The following is a 23352-nucleotide window of genomic DNA, read 5'->3' as shown; positions in this document are numbered from 1 at the left end:
CACAGTCATGACTCTTCCTGCTCTGAGTGTTGCTCCAGTACACCCATACTTGCACTCTGCCTCTGCTTACACCTGTCCTACGCTAAAGTAATTAGCCTACTCCACAGAATGAATACCATAGCTACTAAATTTTACAGCCTCTTTGTCCTTATGCGCATGATGCCACATAGCATTATACTTTCACTTGCCCATCGTTAAGCAGACAACACTCCTCTCCAACCCATCTGTCTACAATCCCCATGGCAAGAAGACCCCTGTTGGCCCGCTCCTGGCACAACAAAAATCATAGTGTTGAAATAGGCATATTGGCGCTCTCAAGCTACACATGCAGCTTTTCCCTTTGATCTCTCTCACCTGGGATTCAGGAGAAAAGCTCAGTGCTCTCCAGAGAGGCATGATCCCTCCATATCCCCTCATATCATAGTGCTGTTTAGAAGACCTGTGATTAACTAATGCCTCTATCATTCGGCATAACTCCACCTAATACACTGGATGCAGTTGCAGTAATTCTCAGTAGTTATTGCCAGCTCCAAGGGGGCAGAGTTAAGGTTGCATCACCAGCTATATTGAACTGTTTACTGGCTTTTGAAGTTTGTGTTTTGATTGATTAAGTGTTCTAGAAGGTCACAAGATACTACTAGGTAGCATTAACTCTGTGTAAATGCTGTTTATTGTCAGTGAATAATTGGGAATCTATAAACTCTCTTCCACATCAAAATCCATCTGCACTCCTACTTGCTTTTCCTGTACCCCTGGGAATACTACAGCTACACTCTGTCATATTACTTTCCAAAAACCTATTTTGTGTTCTGGCAGCACCCATAATGATACGCAGTGTCCAAACACACATGCAAGCACTTCCCTAAATATCTTAGAGAAACAACATACAGCGTGTCAAGGGAGCGGAGTTAAACAGAATTTTCATTAGTGGTCTGATTGTTTTGTCACTGAAGGATCTGGTGCATTATTTTGTATTCGTCTATTTTGATGGACTACTCTGTTTTAAAAGCACTTTCAGTAGTATAATTTGAGCCTCATTTTTTTTCTAGAAATGTTACGAACAAAAACAATACAAAAATGGGCTCAAGTTTTGCAAGATGATCCTCTCCAACCCGAAGTTTGCTGAACATGGAGGTAATTGCATGGCTTGAAAGACTTTTTCCCCTGCTGTAAGTTATAACATCACTGCTTGTATTTAGTTGTATTCCTTAATTAAGCATTGTATTACTGATACCATGAATTATGACATGGAAGGCGGAACCTAAAAGTCCATATTTTGGCATGTATCGTAGAAACTAGAGGTGGAGATGCGTGGGTTCCTCTGTTCCATGCCTGTCATAGCTCAATAACTACACATAGGAAAATTCTGTAATTGTAGGTGTGCTACATGATGGAACTTCTACTGTTTGCCTTGAGAAAGATCACTGTTCTTTTCTTCTCTTCCCCCTCCTCCCCATGACCCCCTAAAATTGAATGTAAATGTTCCTTTTCTTAGTTTTAGGCTATTAGTACTGTTAAACCTACCCAGATAAATACACTTCTTTTAAGTATTTATACCCTTCATTATTTACAGCTTGCTGTTGTATCTGTGTCCCAGTTGTCTTTGCATAAATATGTATATTTTTAATTTTCTGTCATCTCAACTCCTCCTACTGATATGACAGCATCTTCCATGTAACATGGTATGCAGGTCTAATTGCATTATTCCTGTCACTGTCACAGCAAATTTTTACAGACATCTGTTGTCTTCCCAGCTCCATGCCATGATGCATTTGTATTTGAAGCACAAAATCACACTTGTCTTTTATAGTTCTCACACTATAAATTTATTTCCTGTCCATTGTTGCTGCCCTAGGGGTCTCTTCTTACTGGTTCTCAAGTTTCTTCTTTTTACTGGTTGTGATTTTTATTGTCCTAGAACAGTGGTAGGTGTGTGTATGTGCCCCGAGCATAGTTACTGGAAAATTTTCCCCCAGTGGGATCTGATGGGTTGGCTCTGGTGCCCTCTGGGGCTGCATGTCCATAGTGCCAGTATTAAGGGCACCCCTGACCCCACGCCGCCTCAGTTCTTTCTTACCGCCTATGACAATCACTGGAAATGGTCTATCCTGGCTCTTGCAAGTCTTCCTCTGTGGACTTTTTCTCTGTATTTCTGTACATAATTCTTGTTCGTAGTTGGTTAAGTTTCTTTTAGAGTTAGTTTCCTCCATTATCAGCAGCGTTTCCTCCACTCTGGTATCAAGACATGCCTCGGTTGCCGGGCTTCAAGCCTCCTGCAGAAAGGCTATACCTCTGAGTGACCCACAGTCCAGTTGCCTTAAGTGCTTGGTGGAAACTCACGTTTGGAAGCACTGCAAGATTTGCAGGGACTTCAAACCCCGCACTAAAAAGGACCAGGACACTAGGCTAAAGTCCATCTTGATGGAAGTAGCGCTCAGAGCTCCCTCGGAGCTAGGCCATTCAGACTCTGGACTGAGCACCTCGGTGTCAGTGAGGAGCGTGCCTGCCACTGTCCAGGAATCTTGGCACTGTTCACCATCTCCAGTGCCAAGGAAAAACCAAAGACGATGCCTGCCAAATGAGATTGTTCCCCAACCCTGAAGATGGCCAGGCATGGAGATTAGAGCAAAGTGCAACCCACATCAGGCCACTTGGGGGCTCCAGCAGCTCAGTTGGCACAGTTAACTTTGCAGGTGCTGTTGAGTCCACCACTGGACCATCTGTCTGCACCAGAGGGGCAGCATGGTACAGATACTTTGCCAGTGCCACCCATACTGGGGGCTTTTGCTGAGGCTAGAGACCTACTCTCGCTATTGGTGCCAGTGTCTCTAGTAGTACAACAGTCGGCAGTGTCTGTGCCGGTGCAGAAGAGACTGGCTATCATTTGCAGCTTGGTACTGAGTCCCTCGGTATCATCTAACGCAGAGGTGGGCAAACTATGGCCCATGGGCCACATCTAGCCCACGGGACAGTCCTGCCCGGCCTTTAAGCTCCCGGCCAGGGAGGCAAGCCCGTAGCCCCCTCCTCCACAGCCTCAGCTCGCCATGCCACCAGCGTTAAGGAGTCCTCTCGCTCTTTGGTGGACATTTTGACTGCGGTGGGCCTGTCAAGGATGGCCCTTCCTCTCAACAAGGCCATCATGGACCCAATAAAGGCCCTGTGGCAGACCCCGACATCCCTACCTCCCATGGCCAAGAAGGCCAAGAAGAAGTATTTTTGTCCCGGCTCAGAGAGATGAATTTTTGTATACCCATTTCTCCGCTCCCCGGGATCCTTGGTGTTCTCACTCATTGGCAGCAGAGAGCAGCAGGGGCTATAAGGGGTGATCTCCCAAAGCAGAGGACACAAAGTAGACCTGTTCGGGAGGAAGGTCTACTCAACTGGGGGTTTGCAGCTCAGGATCATTAATCAACAAGCATTCCTGAGAAGATTGGACTTTAATGCATGGGACTCTGTGTTAAAGTTTAAAGATTCATTGCCCAAAGAGGCCAGAAGGGAGTTCTCTTTGGTTGAGAAGGGGGAGTTGGAAGCAAGGACTTCCCTGCAAGGGATCCTGGATGCTGTGGATTTGGCTACCTAGTCCATGGCCTATGCCAGGGGTGGCCAACCTGAGTCTGAGAAGGAGCCAGAATTTACCAATGTACATTGCCGAAGAGCCCCAGTAATACATCAGCAGCCCCCATCAGGATCTCCACTCCCAGCACCTCCTGCCCACCGGCAAACCTGCCGATCAGTGCCTCCCCCACCCTCCCCGTGCCTGCTGCGTGCCGTGATCGGCTGTTTTGCAGCGTACAGGAGGCTCTGGGGTGGAGGAGGGAGGAGCAAGGGTGCAGAAGAATCAAGGGAAGGGGTGGGCGCGTTGGGGTTGGAGTGGGGGCAGGACCTGGGGTTGAGCAGTGGAAAGTTGACACCTATAGCTCCAGTCCCGGAGTCAGCACCTATGCAAGGAGCCACATGTTAACTTCTGAAGAGCCGCATGCAGCTCCGGAGCCACAGGTTGGCCACCCCTAGCCTGTGCAGTGGTCATGTATAGGAGTTCTTGGGTCTGATCCTTGGGCCTCCCACATGAGGTTTAGGAGAGCCTCCAGGATCATCCTTTGAGGGCACTTAGCTCTTCTCAGAGTAGACAGACTCCAAGTTCCATGGCCTCAAGGATTCCAGGCTACTCTGAAGTGCCTGGGCTTATACACCTCAGTAACTTCAAGAAAGCATTATAAGTGTCAGTAATCCTCTTGGTTCTTCCTTCGTCCTGCCAAGCTGGAGGATCAGAGGAAGAGGAGCAAGGGCTTCAGGTGTAGGCCTTCACCTGTGTCATCCTTTACATCAACGCCTGCCCCTCCCATGCATTCAGGAGACTCTAAGCAGGCATTTTGATGGGGTGCTCAAGGATGCCGTACCCATTTTAGAAACCTCAGATCCAGCTTACCCTTTGTTTTGCAGACCACTTGTCCGACTTCCTCTGGGCATGGTCCCATATTACTGTGGACCACTGGGTTCCAAGCATGGTGGAAGTGAGAGATACAGTCCAATTAAATTTTCTCTCTCCCCCGGTCCCTCTTTAGGGACCCCTCTGACAAGCAACTTCTGGCCCAGGAGGTACAGTTGCTCCTACAGGTGTGAGCCATGGAAAAGGTTCCACAGAATCTAAGGGGTATGGGATTCTATTCCCATTATTTCCGAACCCCAAAAGCCAAGCGAGGTCTCAGTCCTATCCTTGACCTGTGCCAATGTAAGTTACCTCAGGAAGCTGAAGTTCTGCATGGTCTCCTTGGCTTCCATCATCCCTTCCTTGGGTCTAGGGGACAGGTATGCTGCCCTCAATTTGAGAGACACCTGTTTTCACATCTTGATTTTTCAGGGACGCAGAAGGTTCCTGAGATTTGTCGTGGATCACATGCATTACTAGTTCATGGTTCTGCCCTTCGGACTGTCGGCTGCCCCATGAGCGTTTACAAAGTACATGGCAGTTGTAGCGGCCTTCTTGAGGAGGCAAGGGGCTGGTCAGAGGACAGACCAGGGCTCAAGTGGAGTCCAGCATACACCGCATCCAGTCGACCTTCCGGGACGTTGGTTTGCTTATAAATATGCAGAAATCCACCCTTACCCTGGTACAGAGGACAGAATTTATTGGGGCTGTGCTCAACTCTGTCCAAGCCAGAGCCTTTCTCCCAGAAGAAACTCTCAAGCAATCGTGGTGCTCATAGCCCACTTCAAGGATCACCTGATGACAGCTTGGAGTTGCCTGAGACTCTTGGGAGCGCAGTATGCCTGAGACTACACTTCAGACTGCTCCAGGCGTCACTGGAGTCACCAAACTGCCACTATGTGGACGTGGTCCTTATGATTCTTTCCCCGGTTCTTGCCTCACTCAAATTGGTGGCAGGACCCAGTGGTGGCTTGTGGGGGCATTCTGTTCTCACGGTCCTGCCCGTTGCATCTGAGACTGGGGACAGCATTAGCACTAGGCTGGGGAGCTCACTTGGGTCCTCCCAGAATTCAAGGCCTTTGGTACCCAGAAGAACTGTCTCTACACATCAATGTCAAGGAGCTCAGGACAGTCTGCCTGGCTTGTCAGGCATTTCAGCTTCATGTTACAGGCACTAATGTCTGTACTAACAGACAACACGACAGTCATGTTCTATATCCCTGCTCTATATCATGATATAGAGCAGGGAAGAGCCTGTGTTGGGAGGCAGTTCAGTTGTGGGATCTTTGCTTAGCCCACTTGATTCACCTAGAGGCCTCCTGCCTACCAGGAGCACAAAGGAGTTAGCAGATCACCTCAGCAGATCCTTCTCCGATCGGCATGAATGGTCCCTTCACCTAGATGTCCTGAAACTTGTTTTCCAGCAGTCAGGGACTCCCCAAATCAGTTTGTGACAAGACACAAGAGGAAGTGTCAGCAGTTCTGCTCTCTGGGTCACAGCCTTGGGTCACACTCAGATGCTTTTGTTCTTCCATGGATGGGTCACCCTCCTATTCCGCTTGTGCACAGGTCCTGCTGAAGATTAAACTGGACTGAGCGTGGGTCATTCTGATAGCTCTGGCTTGGCCCCGATAGCGTTGCTTTGCCGCTCTGCTGGCCCTCTGAGTAGTGTCACCAGTCCCACTTCCTCTTCATCCAGACCTGATCTCTGAGGACCATAGTCATTGTCTGCTCCACATGAACCTTGGATTCCTCTACCTGATGGCCCAGAAGCTGCATGGCTAAACCTTGCAGAACTAGCCTGCTTGGAGCTGGTCCATGAGCTTCTATTAGGAAGCAGAAAGCCCTCTTCCAAGGCCACTTAACTGGCAAAATGGAAATGATTCTTTATCTCATCTTCTCAGAAGAGTGTTTCATCTATGCGATTGTCGCTGCCATTCATTCTAGAGCATTTGCAACACTTAAAACAGCAAGGTTTAACAGTAAAAAGAAAAGGAGTACTTGTGGCACCTTAGAGACTAACAAATTTATTTGAGCGTAAGCTTTCGTGAGCTACAGCTCACTTCATTGGATGCATGCAGTGGAAAATACAGTGGGCAGATTTTATATACACAGAACAAGAAACAATGGGTGTTAGTGTATATGGTAACGAGAGTGATCAGGTAAGGTGAGCTATTACTAGCAGGAGAGCGGGGGCTGGGGACCTTTTTGTAGTGATAATCAAGGTGGGCCATTTCCAGCAGTTGACAAGAACGTGTGAGGAACAGTGGGGGGGCGGGGAATAAACATGGGGAAATAGTTTTACTTTTGTGTAATGACACATCCACACCCAGTCTTTATTCAAGCCTAAATTAATTGTGTCCAGTATGCAAAGTAATTCCAATTCAGCAGTCTTTCATTGGAGTCTGTTTTGAAGTCTCTTTGTTGTAATATTGCGACCTTTAGGTCTGTAATCGAGTGACCAGAGAGATTGAAGTGTTCTCCGACTGGTTTTTGAATGTTATAATTCTTGAAGTCTGATTTGTGTCCCTTTATTCTTCTACGTAGAGACTGTCCAGTTTGGCCAATGTACGGCTCGTTCACCTGCACATCTGCCAATGTGGTATATGCCATCATGTGCCAGCAATGCCCCTCTGCCATGCACATTTTTTTCCCAGCTTGTGGACCTCTGGAGGTCCACAGACTGCCTAAGATTTCCAAAAGGTCTGCACCTCCATTTGAATTTTTTTTTAGGTGTCTGCAAATGAAAAAAGGTTGAAAACCACTATCCTAGAGCAGTACAACTGTCTGTCGGTCATAAAGGTCTTCCAGCCAGGGTGGATAAAAATCAATGATTTTTTTTTTAAATCAGTTTTTTTATAGGTTTTTTTCCTCAAAAGTATGTTATCTAAAGATAGCTTTAATTAAGATACATTATAGCTCAAAGATATCTCCTCATGGAATAGGGATTATAAATTCTAATTTTATAGTATGAGACAATATATTCATGTAATGTTTAAGAAAAGTTTTGTAAATGAGTTCCAATAGTTCATGGATTAGGGACCCAATTTCAGGGGGTTCCAGGAGCTTCTGTGTAGATTATTTAGATTAATCTTTCTGTCTACCCAATGGGACTCAGTGCTCAGTCTAGAAGATACCATCAGAGATGCTTAGTTTCGCAGTTCTCAAACTGTGGATTTGTATCCAGAGATAACACGCTTTTTAACAGCAAAAATGTATTTAAATAAATAAATAAATATATAGAGGTGAGAAATAACAGACCTCAACGCTATTGTCCTTCTGCAAATTTGTTTACAAAGTCAATTCCTTCTCTCTAAACGTGCAGTTTCAGAAAGTTCAGTGAATAGAAGATTGTTGGGGGCGGAATAGGTCTGGAAATAAATGTGAGAAGGGAGGGACAGGCAGTAGAAACAAAAGTGAAACTGTTTGAGCAGCATATTCTAGAAGTCTTGAGGTCTTTGAGTGTAGCTTTCATTGATTTGAGATCTACCATATCATTCTCTCACTAGAAGGGAAAACCTATAATGGCAGCAGGCCGTAAAAGAGATCCAGTTTGGGAATAAGAACCATTTAAGCAATATATGTTTTCTGACAATGTTTTAAAGCAAGTCACACCAGTGAACTGGTGGAAGTCACTTAAGCACTTAGATTCAGAGACTGTTAAAGTGATGATCTCACTTTTACAGCAGTAGCTTCTTCTGCTGGTGTAGAAAGATTATTTTCTGCCTTTGGACTAGTTCATTCCAAATTGAGAAATCATTGGGGACCTGAAAAAGCAGAAGAGCTTTTTTTTTTCTTTTCCAGATTATGAACAAACAGGAAAATGACGGTGAAGTTGACTATGTTAGCTGCAGAAGCCAATATTTTAAGTTTCTCATGTTGACTGGCTGACAGTCTATTTTAATTTTTGTTTTGTTTTTAAAAAAAAAAAAAATTGGCTTATGAACGGTACATCTATCTCTGAGGTGTGAAGAATATATATTAAGGTTATAACAACCAACAAGAATGCACTTTTATGTAGAAATCCATGATTAAATAGTCTTCCAGACTAGTGATTAAATCAATTTGATTTAATCCAAATCCACCCTGCTTCCAGCTTCTGATCTCATGCTTTAATCATAGGACCATTCTTCTTGCCCTAATTATCTAGAGCATAAATATATTACTTTAACCTCTTGTAAAAATTACTTCAGGTCACTTAATCTAAACTGCATGAAAGCCAGATTTTTGCTTGCAGAAGGACAAATAGAAAATACAAAGCGTATCTTAGTGAGGCATTGGTATTGGCTATCTAAAATGAGGTCAGGAATCAAATCACTTCTGTAATGCAGTGCTGAGCACTATTAAGCCTCTGCCCTGATCTAAACTAGTCTCAGTGCACTGATTAACTTGTTACTGAATTAAATTCAAAGCATCTTGCATCTTTATCACTTGTCACCTGTGACAATCCAGAGTAACGAGCAGCTATGTCACCCTTGCCCTGCAGGCTCGGATGCCTCACAATGCCATGCTGAAGGAGCTCCCCACCCCCACCCCCCAGCTTTGGTTATACTGCAGGGTGATTCCAGCATACCCCCAGTTGTACATTTATGGGGGGGAAAATCTATGTGCTGTACTGCCCAGCCCTCTCCTGGATGATACAAGCTATATCCTTGATCACCTTGATCGATCGGTCCTTCAGCCCTCATATAGATTGCACCAGTCACAACACATCTTCCATTCTTCTCATATCCTGGCCTTCCTTCTCCATGTGCGGCCATGTCTTTATACAATAAAATCTTCTCACCTCTTTGGAGGTCAGCCAAGTGGTCATTTCAGTTCCCGTGGGTACCACTCAGCGAGAGCTGCAGTCCATCGACTGTCAGTGAGCCTCACTATATGCCCACCCATTGCATTTTCCACACCACTCTGCTGTCTGATCACTTCACTGAGGATTCAGTTATGGATTGCAATGCCCAGAGTTCTTCTTTCCATCGCCCTCTCTGTGACAGACAGTTGCTGCTTGCTCTGTCTTTGTCAGCGCCCATGTTTTGTTGCCGTACAACGTTGCTGGGAGTCTTGTTGAGTTGAAGAGGCTGGCATGTGTTGCCTTGTTGGTTTGGGGGGTTTTTTTGTTTGTTTTTTTTCCCCTTGGAAGACGTACTTGATAGAATTCAATGCACACCAACCTGCTTTCTTTCTTCATGAGAGTTCACCTTCCTGATGGTGGTGCATGTTAATTTCTTACCCCAAATAGACATATTGCTCGTTTCTTTTATTTGTTCTCCTTTGATTGTTTGGACTTTTGGCAAGGTACCAGACCGCTTAAATTTGATTTTGGAGCAGTTAATTTTCAGTCCGACTTGGCTGCTTTTTGTGTTGAGTTCTCGCAGCATATTCTGTAGTTTTGATAGTATTTTCGACAATCAACACAATATTGTCCGCAAATCTGAGATGGTTTAACTGCTCTCCATTGATGCTGATTCCACCCTTTCGATTCATCCACCTCATTACCATTTCAAGGCAGGCTGCGAAGAGTTTCGGTGAAAAAAGGAGACATGGTTTCACACCTTTCTTAACTGGGATGCGAAGGGTAGTATCAAATAGTTATATCTGTAGTGCAGTCAGAATTTGCGTCCTTTAATAGTTTGTGTCGATGCCCTGCTCTGCAAGAGCTTTCAACGCTTCACTGATCTCCACGCTGTCGAACACTTTTTCATAGTTTGATGGAGGCAATACATAAAGAGAATTTGTATTCCCCTGAGCGTTCCAGTAGCTGGTTTATAGTGAAAATATGGTCCGTTGTACTGAAATTCCTTCGAAAGCCTGCCTGCTCTCTGCTGCTGCTGCTCGTCCAGACTCTGTGAGAGTCGGTTTGTTATTTGGTGAACAGCTTGTAGACGTGTGAGAGCAGCATATTGGATGATAGTTCTTTAGATCTTCACGATCGCCCTTCTTGAACAGCAGAATGGTATTGGACTCCTTCCAGCTAAACGGTATCTTCTGCATTTCCCAGTAACAGCTAAACCTATGAGCAAGGGTTTCCCAGAGATCTTGGCCTCCAGCTCTTACTTTGATTTGTCAGCCCACCTGTGGCTTTTCCTTCCTTCATTTGATGAACTGCATGTCTAACTTCACTGACAAGGACTGGAGTACATGGTGGTTGGTCTGTTGAACTGTTGGAACATTTATCTGAGATACAAACAGTTTGGTGTAAAAATCTTTGCACACCGCTTCCATCCCTATTCTGTCAATTACTGGTTTTCCATCGCTGTTCTTCAGCGCCGTTATTGTTGACCTGTAGAGTCAATTCCCTTTTGCATTTTTTGAGGCTTCTGTGATCTTCAGCTGTCTTTGAGAGCCTTTCATTTTGGTACTTCTCGAAGTCCTCCTTCAGTCGTCTTATCAACTTGCAGAGGAGGGAGTATTCAAGTTTGTCACCATCATTTCACTTCCTATTCCTCCACTTCTCTAACAAGTTCTGCGTTTCCCCCGAGATTCTTCCCTTCGCTCTTTTCGGCCTTTCTTTCTCAGCTAATTTCACACATTGCCTCAACTTATCAGTAATGTTTTTATAATCCTTATTGTAGTTATCTATAAGACTCCAGTCTTCCTTGGAAATGTTCTCTTTCAAGATTGCCTTGTCACGTATTTTGGTCGCTTTCTCTGATTTGCCATCTGTAGCACTTTCTTCTCCAGCTTTTCATTGAAGTTGAGCTGTGCTCTGAGCAAGCGATAGTCAGTGCCGGTGTTAAATGATGGTACTACTAAGATGTCTTGTACAATGTGCCGCTTATTGATCAGAATGTAGTCAATCTCGTTCTTCACATTGGGCACGATCCATGTCCACCTCCTCTTGGCCGCCTTCTTAAACCAGGTGTTACCAATGAACATTTTTGTAGTCTCTGCCAGAGTTGCCAGTCACTCTCCTTGTGGATTTCATTCGCTGATGCCATATCTTCCAATGAACTTTTCACCTTCATTTCCTCTTGGCATTGAAATCTCCCATCACGATCGTGTAAGTGGATTTTTGAGCGAGGATTTCCTCAAGCTCCTGATAGAATTCTTCCACATCATCATCTTTGTTTGTGCTTGTGGGAGCATAGATCTGAATAATCTTGAGGGTGCTTTTCTTGTTCAGTTCGAGGTGTAGCACTCAGATGCATGATGACTTGAATTTGCAGGAGCTGAGTTTTGAACACCATTCCTTACTGATGATGAAGCCGATTCCTCCAACGGTTCTCGCTCCTTTTCCTTTTCCCAACACTTTTGTGTCTCCACTTCACTTCCATCTCCTTTCTTCATCATGTTTTGCAGAGACCAAGGACGTCGCAGGCTGTCCTTGCAGTCTCCTCCATTAGATGGTTGATTTAAATGCAAATTAAGCAGAGTGCACATTCCTTTGTGTAGGACAGACTCTCATCAGTGTCCTGCAGTTATAGGTGCATACTGAGAGGGCAGTCCTTTTTTCTGGCCCCTGAGATTTTTAACAGCCTCATGTTGACTGAACTCCCCACTACCGTCGTAGAACGGATCAAGGAGCACACAAGGAGTTAAGGCCCATTTATTCGTGTTTTAGCCATTCGTCATCCACCCCCGGCTATGCTGTCAGTGGTGCATTTACCTCCTCAACTTAGCTAGCACCCAACCTTAAAAAGGAGGACAGCTGCCCTCTCCTGGGTTGGTAGTCTGACACCTTAATAGCATCTTTAAACCTACTGAAGAATACACTCTGCTGTCGTCGCTGTCAGACAAGCCAGGGTCACTGCTGCACCACCTGAGGCATTGAAGTAGGATTTTGCAGCAGTATACAAGCTATATACAGTCTGTTATTTCTTTAATAGAAATAATATGCACACAGCGTGCCTCCCCTATGGAGTTTCCCAGACACTCCAATTTAAACACATTGGATTAAATAAAACAGTAGAACAGCAACCCCCCAAAATAGTGCTCCACAGCAAAGAGACAGACAGACAGAACTCTAACAAAGGGTACAGAAAATCCCAACAGCAAGCACTGGCAGAAGGAGCTTGAAATATTTGATTACTTATGCTCACTTAAAATCCTCTCTTTAGAGATTTTAAGTGAGTATAGTGCAGCGGAAGTAATGAAGCATAAAGATCATAATGGTTACAAGATAAAATGCTACTGACGCCTGACTTAAACTATATGTTAAATTCAAAGCAAAGTTCTTACCATATGCTTCCAGCAGTTTTACTGACCACGCTCTTTAGGTCAGGGCCCCTTCTCCAGTCCAACGGTTGCTACTCTTATCCCTTCAGATGCAGTGTATTGATGGCCAGAGAGAGAGGAAGTGGTGTTGGCCTTGTCCCTCCTTTTTATGGTTTTAGTCGTCCGCCCCCTTTGAAAAATATTTCCAGCTAGGTACCAGGAGACAAAAAATGTTTGGGGAAATATTTCCCTGCTGCTTTCGTCTCAACAATTTGAGCTTCCTTTGTTTTCCCTTCTAGCTTAATGACTCTGTTTACTGCTTAAATGCAAATTAAGCAGAGCAAAGCACATTCCTTTGTTTAGGACAGACTTGTTTGCCAACACAGGTTGGCATATGTTAATATAATAGATCCTCAAGAGTTACTAACACCAGAGTGATGAACTGACCAGTCAACCACACACCTCATTTGGAACTGGAGGTACGCTTTTGAAAGAACAATCATAATGTTTTCTTCAGAGTTACGAACATTTCAGAGCTATGAACCATCTCCATTCCCGAGATGCTCATAACTGAGGTTCTACTGTAATACCATACATTGGAATCTTATAACTTCACATACAGCATTGCTACATATATTTTATCAAGACAGCATTGACCAGCAAATTATGAATTTTCAAATGATGCCTTAGAAGGCATACTTTTTATAAAGATAATTAGAATACTGTGCAGGTTGTGAGTACAGAGTATAGTCTGTTACAGTCACCATAAATGGTAGGTGTACATTTGGATTTCTCACATTCACAAGTAAAAAATGTTTTTTACAGAGACCTTGGCTATGAAAGGACTGACCTTGAACTGTTTAGGGAAGAAAGAAGAAGCATATGAATTTGTTCGTAAAGGACTTCGTAATGATGTAAAGAGTCATGTCTGTATCCTTTCTAATGGTATAACTTGACCTTTTTTTATACTGATTGTCTTTATTTTGCACAAATAGTTCTTTTGTATCAGAGGTCCAATTAAAAAAAATCTGAAGTCCATAAAGTGACCTTTTAGTACATATTCTCTGGATTTCTTTAAAACAGACCTTATTTTATATTGTGAAAGGAAAAGTAGTAGGAAATGTTTCTCCTGTAAAAATTTGCCATGTGTGCAAGGCACCTGCATTATGAAAAGGGAGAGTATTTGATGGGAAAAATTCTGATTCAGGTAGATGCAGGACACTGCAAAGCAGTCCTACTCTTTGTTAAAAACAAATAAAATTCTTTGCTGACTAAAATAAAAACAAGGGTTTTTTTAAAGTGTTTTTCCCCCATTTGGATGCCTTCTCCCACTTTATTGTGGGTATTTCATTGTTAAATGTTTGCTGCAAATTGGAAGTTGTGCATTTAAAATCATCAGTGTCATTTGCTTGTACGGTACAAGAAATCCGGATTTGGTCAATTTTTCAATGCTACAGCAAAAGTAGATCGTACTATAAAGTAATGCTGGTTAGAATTTGACTAGATGGACGCATGTAACAATGAAACCTTGGGAGACAACTTCCTTCATGGTGAGCAAAATCTTTTTAACTGCCATAGCTGGTATTCTTAAAGCTCTAGCTTTTGTTTTAGAGCTTGTCCACACAGATGTAGTGCATGGTAAGCTGGGATGTGACTGTATGGTGTGTTAGCGTGATGTGCAGTAAAAGTTCTATAGTGCGTTTTCATGTACAGAGTAGAACTTTTAGGGCCTTGCAGGTTACTTTTTAGTGAGCTGTACATTCACACTCTATCTTGACATATACTGAAGGTATGTCTTCACTACCCGCCGGATCAGCGGGTAGTGATGGATCTGTTGGGGATCAATTTATTGCATCTCATCTACATACGATAAATCGATCCCCAAATCGACGCCTGTACTCTACCTCGGCAGTAGAAGTAAGCAGAGTCGATGTGGGAGCTGCCGCGGTCGACTTGCCGCTGTGGGGAAGGCCAGGTAAGTCGAACTAAGATACTTCGTCAGCAACACGAATAGCGTAGCTGCAGTTGCGTATCTTAGTTCGAACCCTGCCCCGGTGTAGCCCAGGCCTAAGTCTCGGTGTGGATAAGCTCTAACTTGTTACAGCTTCTGCATTTATTTAGATTTGTTCAATGCTCTATCTCGGCTTTGTACAGGGTATTTATTTTTTACACTTAGTTGTATTCTACCATTTTAAGGCATTTTTCAGTCTTTCTTTTGTTTTGTGTGATGAGCTAACTCTTTTGGGGGGGAGCAGTTGCTTCCCACTCGAAGAAAATTAGCCAGAATTTTCAGAGAACTCCCACACCTTCACAGGCAGTAGTCTGTCCTACTCCACAAGCCATTTGTGCCACCTTTTGCAGTCAACAAAACGGTTAAATAAAGGTACTGCTACCTCAATCCCACAATACTTTGAACCCACAAAGGATTGTGGGTTATGATGTTCATGGGATAACTTTTGAGCAATTTTTGAGTTGCAGACCAAAATAGTTGAGAATTACTAATCTAGAGGATGCTGTATCAATGAGCAATGTCAACTTGAAAGTTCTAAAGAATCAAAACAGTTTGACAAGGTCGTTCCTTTATTTGCTAGGATTGTGAAGTTAATGACTGAAGTGACCACACCAGATGTAATATTTGGATTTTTTTTTAGATTATTTCATAGTATCATGCCTTGAGTTCAAAGACTTTCACAGGGTAAAAGAGGAAGGGGCACTTAGAGGAGAAAAATGGAAGTCCTCACTCAAGATCACCAATGTCTCGAAGCTAGAAGAAACCTGAGGTATTACAGTGCTGACAGTCAAACTTGGTCAGTTGGAGATGCACACATACTGAAAGCTTTCTTCGTTGAATGAACTATACTTCTCCCTTATTTAACATAGCAGTTGCCAGACTGGTTAAATATTTTATATTACATTTTGATTTGTTATGACTATCTCTTATTTTTAGTGAAACTGTTAACTTTAGATTATTTGGCTCTTAGACTGTTACAATGTAATTTACTGCAGTTTTCTTGGAGTTAAGAAAAAATCTCCTGACCTGTAGCCCTCCTTCAGAAGTACAGGACAGTGGCTTGCCGATCCTCAGCATTCCAATGACGGTTGTAAATACACACTAAATAAGCCTGCTGGCAGTAAAGGAGGACAAGAAAACGTATAGCATAAAGACTGAGAAGAGTAATCATATTTAAATAGCATGGAAGATTCTCAGAGAGAGAGATCTAGTTTTTTGGTCAGTAAGATACATAGACAATGTAATTACCTTCAGAAAAATGTGAATGCCTGTCACTTTCCTTAACTTGTATTAGGTTGGCATGTGTACGGACTCTTGCAGCGTTCTGATAAGAAATATGATGAAGCCATTAAATGTTATCGAAATGCTCTCAAATTAGATAAAGACAATCTGCAGATCCTAAGAGATCTTTCATTGTTGCAGATCCAAATGCGAGATCTAGAAGGATACAGAGTAAGTATTTTATTTAAATTTATATGTTTTAAAACTACTGATTTTTAGTTTCTGTATCTGGTAAGCTTAACTCAAAAGTAGCAAGTTATTTGAGCTGCTGTCTAGGAAAGACTGATCAGTGAACTACAGCAATGGTGCACTTGGTGTATTGAGAGGATGCCAGCCATGCTACTGTTACTCTGTATTAGCTGATCCACAGAGCCATCTGTGCTTCTCAATTGCCAAACATACTCTAATGTTCACCAATTCACTCGTGTATATTTGTTTTTTCTTAATACTGTGCACCCATTTCACACCTTACATTTTCAAAGCCTGATAAGAACATGAACTGCTTACCTCAATTTATGGATGATGCCTACCTTCTCACCCTCCACATTACACCTGTTTTTAATGTATTTGAGGATTATTGGGATACTTTTTTTTTTAAGATGGCCAGTAGCCACTCAGCCTTTGAATCCATCCTGGGTAGAGGAAGGATTTAGGGCTGTTTGCTTTTCTGTTCAGAAGAGCCCATTTTCAAGTAAGTGCTAATGCTGTCCTTGACTTTCCATGGGCTAATCCCATGTCTTCTGAAACCTTCACTCAGCACTAGCACTGGCTGCAAGATATATTAGGAAGCACTGTATGTTAAAGGCAGATGCTGCTATGTTTCCTCCTCATCTGCATATAGCATGAGCATGGAAGAGACTATTCGGTATTGATCTTTAATACCAGGACCTCACTTCATCTCATTATAAAAATTGCCAGAGGAAAGAGTGGAACTAGGTGGCAAGAAGGCCAAAGGAAGAAATGGGGAGATATGAAAATGAAAACCCTAATTTTATTTCAGAAAAATTGACAGTTCTTCTTTGAGTGATGTCCCTATGGATGCTCCACTGTCATGCAGCAGCGCCCTCTGCTCCTGGGATCGGAGATCTTAATCAGCAGTGCCCACCGGACTGAACATGTGCACCTCCCCCTTCTCACGCTGGGAGCGGGGCATATATGTAGCACTGTGCAGTACGACTGCCCCCCAGTTCCTTCTCTACTGCCTTTGATCTGGGATGGAATCTGCAGCAGAGCCACTGCAGTGTATTTGCTGTCTGGGAGAGGGACATGTCCCACAAAAGTGTTCTCACTGCCATGGCTTGACTGCTAGGGCCAGAAAAGACCATGACATTTGGTTGTGACTTCTCAGGGAGAAATCAGTGCATTCAGCATCAGACCCAGGCCTGGACTCTTCCCCCGTGCACCTTTCACCCTTGGCCAGGTCATCTGCCAATCACTGCAGTCCCATAAGAGAAAGTTGTCCCTCTCTGACTCTGATGAGAAGAAACTGGCTCCCTCCCCATATTCTGAGGCACAGCCCACCCTCCTCTCCATCCTTCTCTTCCCCCCATCTCCTGTGAGGTCAGTTGCCTCAACATCCTCTGATAGGGGACATTCCTGTAACTCAAATGTAGTACTGTTTATTATTTACTTTGTTAGAATTGCGTCTTGCTTTTTAAGAATGTCCAACTTCCAGTAATATTCAAGATTAAAATACTACTAGTAGTGTATCACAGTTGTGATTCAGTGAGATATTTTAGAACATCTTAATTGAAGGAACTTTCCTTTTTATTAAAGGAGACAAGGTATCAGCTACTTCAGCTGCGTCCAACACAACGGGCTTCATGGATTGGATATGCTATTGCATATCATTTGTTAAAAGATTATGATATGGCCTTAAAACTACTGGAAGAGTTTAGAAAAACTCAACAGGTAAGACATATATACTGTTTCATAATAACGAATAATTCTCCTTAGATAAGCAGAATTTGAATAACTACAAATATTGAAGGGGGAAATGGCTATTGTTTGTTCAGGTTTGTTTTTCACTTAGCATCTTGGGACCTATTTCAGTAGATAATAGCATCTGTGGCTACTAATCTATGGACCTTTTACTCTTGGGGGAATTCTGCATCAAAAAATGAAATTCTGTATATTTTATTTGTCAAAATAATGCAATATAATCACCCCACTTTCAATTGTTTTGGTAATGTATTTAAATTACAATACAGAAAAAAAGTCACACTAGCTGTTCAGCATTTCCTAAACACATGAAACATGACCTACAAGGAAAGATTGAAAAAATCTGAGTTTGTTGAGTCAGGAGAAGAAAAGACTCTGTGTGTGTGTGTGTGTGTGTGTGTGTGTGTGTGTGTAATGTGATGACAGTTTTCAAGTACGTAAGAGGTGGTTATAAAGAGGAAGGTGATAAATTGTTCTCCTTAACCATTGAGGACAGGGCAAGAAGTAATGGGTTAAATTGCAGCAAGGGAGTTTTAGGTTAGACATTAGGAAAAACCTTCCTAATTGTAAGGGTAGTAAAGCACTGGAACAAATTACCTGTGGAGCTTATGGACTCTGAGTCATTGGAGATTTTTAAGAGCAGCTTAGACAAATCTGTCAGAGATGGTCTACTTAGTCCTGCCTCGAGGCATGGGAGTGGACTAGCTGACTTATTGAGGTCCCTTCCAGTCCTACTTTTCTGATTTCTACATTTACCTTTTAGTTCCCCCTGCAGTTTGAACTGAAGACAATATTTTTCTTCCTGCCTTAAAAGGTTGTATAGCTTTACTGAACAATTTTCAATAGTTGCTGTGTTCCACCTTTATGGTTCTTGCATTTCTCTAGTAGCTAATGAGGTTTGGGTACATAGTTTAAGATCATTGTGATCTCCCAGCATGAAAGGGGTCTGACTTGAAGAACCTTCTTACTGGAAGGGAATTTCTCTGACTTGGCAAGGGCTGCTGCTGCTGCTCCTGTGGGTGGGTGACTGTTTCACTGTAGCTATAGTAAAGTTTCCATGTGTTCTGCAGCTCAGTTGGTAGTGGAGCTCAAGGGGATAGCCTGTCTGAGAATTTCCAGAGCAAGGAGTGGTGGGGAGAGAGGAGAAGGTGTGGGTGTTTTGTTTTGTTTTTAAGTGTAGGGGCCTACCAAATTCATGGCCTACATAGGGCCCTACCAAATTCATGGTCCATTTTGGTCAATTTCAGTCATAGGATTTAAAAAATTGTAAATTTCATGATTTCAGATATTTATAACAGAAATTTCATGGGTTTATAACTGTAGGGGTCCTGATCTAACTGTGAAGGCAGAAGTAAGGGTGGCAGGGTATGGTATTGCCACCCTTACTTCTGCTCTGCTGCTGCTTGCAGGGCACTGCCTTTAGAGCTGGGTGCCTGGCCAGCAGCTGCTGCTGCTCTCTGGCCACCCAGCTCTGAAGGCAGCGCAGAAATAAGCGTGGCAATACCACAACCCCCCTACAATAATCTTGCAAAAAAAACCCAAAAAAAACCCACCACAACCCTCTTTTGGGTCGGGACCTCCAGTTTGAGAAATGCTGGTTTCCCCTAAGAAATCTGTATAGTATAGGGTAAAAGTACACAAAAGACCAGATTTCACAGGGGAGACAAGATTTCATGGTCAGTGACACATTTTTCATGGCCATGAATTTGGTAGGGCCCTACCTATACACTACCTCCTCTATAGTAGTAGGCATTCAGTGACCAGCTTCAGTTGATCTCTTCTTAACTAAATATTTGAGAATTTTACATCGTGAGGTCTACATTTCAGTGTCCCCTGCTGCCTGAGTCTTAAAATGCCTTGTGTACAATTGCACACAGCCTAGTTACAAGTGGTATGATGCATGCTAATTAACCTGTCTTTTACAGATTCCTCCTAATAAAATAGATTATGAGTATAGTGAACTGATCCTATATCAGAACCAAGTGATGAGAGAGGCAGATCTATTTCAAGAGTCTTTAGAACATATAGAAACATATGAGAAGCAAATATGTGACAAGCTTGTTGTAGAAGAAATCAAAGGTAAATTTTTTTTTCTCTTTGTACTCACCTTTACCCAAACTAGAAGTACCTACTGGCTTTTAACTATATCATATAAAATGAGGGTTATATGGAGACTTGTTGTATAGGTAAATTTATTAACATCCAATCTATAATTTTGGTATTTTGTTAAGTTTCTTTGACAAAGTGGAGTGTTAGTGGGGTGACATTACTTTGATATGGAATGGAAATAAATTTGGAATGAAATAGCATTCCTTATTATTAGAGGGCCATTCACAGATACAGAGTATATCTCAGTCTTATGAGTAGTCTGTGTACAGTAGGTCACAACTAGTAACCCACTCATCTTTACTTAGCTCTGCAAGTTAAGAAATGTAATGCCCTGTGTGTAAGAAATGTTGGTTTCCTGCTTGGAGCATCAGGTTGTGGTTTCTTTTTAAATGCGTCAATGCCTTTTTGTATTATCATACAGTTTTTGAAAAAAATATGTTAAAATTGATGCATTAGGGTTTTATAAAAACTTGGACTGCTGAGGTTCTGAATATGTGCAACTTTGTGACACAAACAGATTTCATATATTCCTTAATTGACCTCTGTGCTGGGACTCTCTCTTAGGGCAGTGTGCCTGTGTCGACCAGCTTATTGCAATTAGCGTAAACTATAAGTATAATTCTGTGTCACTTATAAATGTTTATAAACTATTTTGCAAGACGTTTATCAAATTGCCTATATTAGTTGTGTCCAAATTGCCTTGAAAATATATTCCCTGAGCTACGTCCTGCACAGTTTAAATTGAAGTGTTTGAATCTGCTGTGTTGTTACTGATATGAGTTGGGAGCACTCTGAGCATGCTGCAGCTGCTTTGCAGCAACCCCAGTGGCCACCTGTTGCCTCGCTGGGAGGGAGGAAAGAGTAGTCCTGATTGCTATAGAATCTCAGAATATTAGGGTTGGAAGAGACTTCAGGAGGTCATCTAGTCCAATCCCCTGCTCAAAGCAGGACCAACACCAACTAAGTCATCCCAGCCAAGGCTTTCTCAAGCCAGGCCTTAAAAACCTCTAAGGATGGAGATTCCACTAGGTAACCCATTCCAGTGCTTCTCCACCCTCCTAGTGAAATAGTGTTTCCTAATATCCAACCTAGACCTCCCGCACTGCAACTTGAGACCATTGCTGCTTGTTCTGTCACCACTGAGAACAGCCTAGCTCCGTCGTCTTTGGAACCCCCCTTCAGGTAGTTGAAGGCTGCTATCAAATCCCTCCTCACTCTTCTCTTCTGCAGACTAAATAAACCCAGTTCCCTCAGCCTCTCCTCGTAAGGCATGTGCCCCAGCCCCCTAATCATTTTTGTTGCCCTCCGCTCGACTTTCTGCAATTTGTCCACATCCCTTCTGTAATGGGGAGCCCAAAACTGGATGCAGTACTCCAGGTGTGGCCTCACCAGTACCGAATAGAGGGGAATAATCACTTCTCTTGATCTGCTGGCAATGTTCCTACTAATACAGCCCAATATGCCATTGGCCTTCTTGGCAACAAGGGCACACTGCTGATTCATATCAAGCTCCTCGTCCACTGTAATCTCCAGGTCCTTTTCTGCAGAAGTGCTACTTAGCCAGTCGGTCCCCAGCCTGTAGCAGTGCATGGGATTCTTCTTTCCTAAGTGCAAGACTCTGCACCTGTCCTTGTTAAACCTCATCAGATTTCTTTTGACCCACTCCTCCAATTTGTCTAGGTCACTCTGGACCCTATCCCTACCCTCCAGTGTATCTACCTCTCCCCACAGCTTAGTGTCATCTATGAACTTGCTGAGGGTGTAATCCCATCCTCCAGATCATTAATAAAGATGTTGAACAAAACCAGCCCCAGGACTGACCCATGGGGCACTCCGCTTGATACCGGCTGCCAACTAGAGATAGAGCTGTTGATCACTACCCACTGAGCCCGACAATCTAGCCAGCTTTCTCTCCACCTTGCAGTCCGTTCATCCGGTCCATACTTTTTTAACTTGCTGGCAAGAATACTGTGGGAGATGGTATCAAAAGCTTTGCTAAAGTCAAGATATATCACATCCACTGCTTTCCCCATATCCACAGAGCCAGTTATTTCATCATAGAAGGCAATCAGGTTGGCCAGGCATGACTGTTCTATTGTCTGTTTCCCTACTGGATATGGGAATCCTAAGAACGGTAAGGTAGCAGCTTGAGTGGCTGTGCCTGTCAAGGGGAGTACCTCCAAAAATTGAGCCCTTTACCAATAGCTAAGGTGGCTGCTCTAGCTTGTGCCAGCTGGCAACAGCTCCTTAGAGACCATCCATAAGCTGGAGATAGCCACTGTGTAGCACACACTTCTCCTCCCTTCCCCTGAAATGTCCCCTGCACCAGGAACTATGGGGAAGAATGTGTAGGGAGCGAGCAGAGGATTTTGTGGGTGGTTTTCACTCCATGTTTGCCACTTGAGCCGTGGAATGGGGCAGATAATCTACCCCGAAGTGTTTGATTGTAACCCCTTAATCTTCTTGAAAGAAAGAGTGGACAACATTGGCAGGAATACTGATATAAAATCCCATTGCAAGATACATACAAAAGGAAGTAGAGTTGAGGTTTCTGTGAGAATTTTAACTCTGAATTTTCTGAGTATGGGCCAGTAAAATTGTAAACTTAATGTTTCATCAGTGTTGCTTGCATTGAATTTGAAATGCCTCCTTTGGCTAGCTAATACAAATCCACTAACTCTTGTCATTTTTTCATACCTGGATAAGTTAGTGTCATAAAGCCAAAAAAAAAAAAAAAAAAAAAAAGGCACCTAAACAACCTTATTTTTCAGAATTGCTGAATGTTCACAAATCCCGTTGGAAGTCACTGTGAGGTAGAGTCGTTCAGTGGGATTTCTGGGTTGGAAAACACCTCTGAAAATCAGCCACTTTTATTTTTGCTAGATGCTTAAATATGCCTTATGGAACTAGTTTTAGGTACCCAATTTTGAATATTTGGCCTCAAGCCATAAATATACTTTCATTTAAGTCATATTGATGTTTAACTGCATTGTTTTAGGAGAAATGTTGTTGAAGTTGGGAAGACTAAAAGAAGCTGGTGAAATATACAAAGAATTAATTGATCGGAATGCAGAGAACTGGTATTATTATGAAGGCTTGGAAAAGGCCATACAACCTAGTAAGTAATGCAGTGATGTACTTTAATTTCCTCCTTTCTATTTAAACAGTTGGTGTCTGATAAGAGTGTTACAATATGAAATTGGAACGTCCCAATTCAGCTGAAAAATATTTGTGTATCTTCTGAACTTGAGCAATTTGTAGTCAGATTTACTCATTTAAAAATTAATTGAAACATCTGTGCATGTAGTACCAACACTGACTCTTTCTTTAAAGGTCAGAGTTAAAGTGGACCGTTTGTTTCATGCTTGCTAGCCCAAGGAGAACTCTTCCCCTGCACACACTCTTTCTAAAGGGAGTCGTCATCAGTGGCTGA

At 42.9% G+C, this 23352-nt stretch overlaps 1 protein-coding gene across 13 annotated transcripts in view; it reads left to right on the top strand.

Annotated features, from left to right (window-relative positions):
• NAA16 (N-alpha-acetyltransferase 16, NatA auxiliary subunit) overlaps nt 1–23352 on the top strand; it is a 110554-nt gene that overhangs the window by 17616 nt on the left and 69586 nt on the right. For 8 of the 13 annotated variants that reach the window (XR_005224698.2, XR_005224697.2, XR_005224699.2 and 5 more), the window contains exons 2-7: nt 1050–1134; nt 13403–13507; nt 15883–16040; nt 17646–17780; nt 19736–19889; nt 22918–23037. Coding sequence is in view for 10 of the 13 variants with exons in the window: in XM_037894718.2 (XP_037750646.1) it covers nt 1050–1134; nt 13403–13507; nt 15883–16040; nt 17646–17780; nt 19736–19889; nt 22918–23037 (757 nt within the window). In the remaining 3 variants the exon portion in view is untranslated. The other 5 variants (XM_037894731.1, XM_037894744.2, XM_043533444.1 and 2 more) reach the window with 5 other exon arrangements.

This window comes from Chelonia mydas, chromosome 1 (assembly GCF_015237465.2).
Source record: "Chelonia mydas isolate rCheMyd1 chromosome 1, rCheMyd1.pri.v2, whole genome shotgun sequence".
NCBI classification, from domain to species: Eukaryota; Metazoa; Chordata; order Testudines; family Cheloniidae; genus Chelonia; species Chelonia mydas.
Note: the sequence above shows the minus strand (reverse complement) of the source record. Positions and strands in the feature narration are given on the sequence as shown.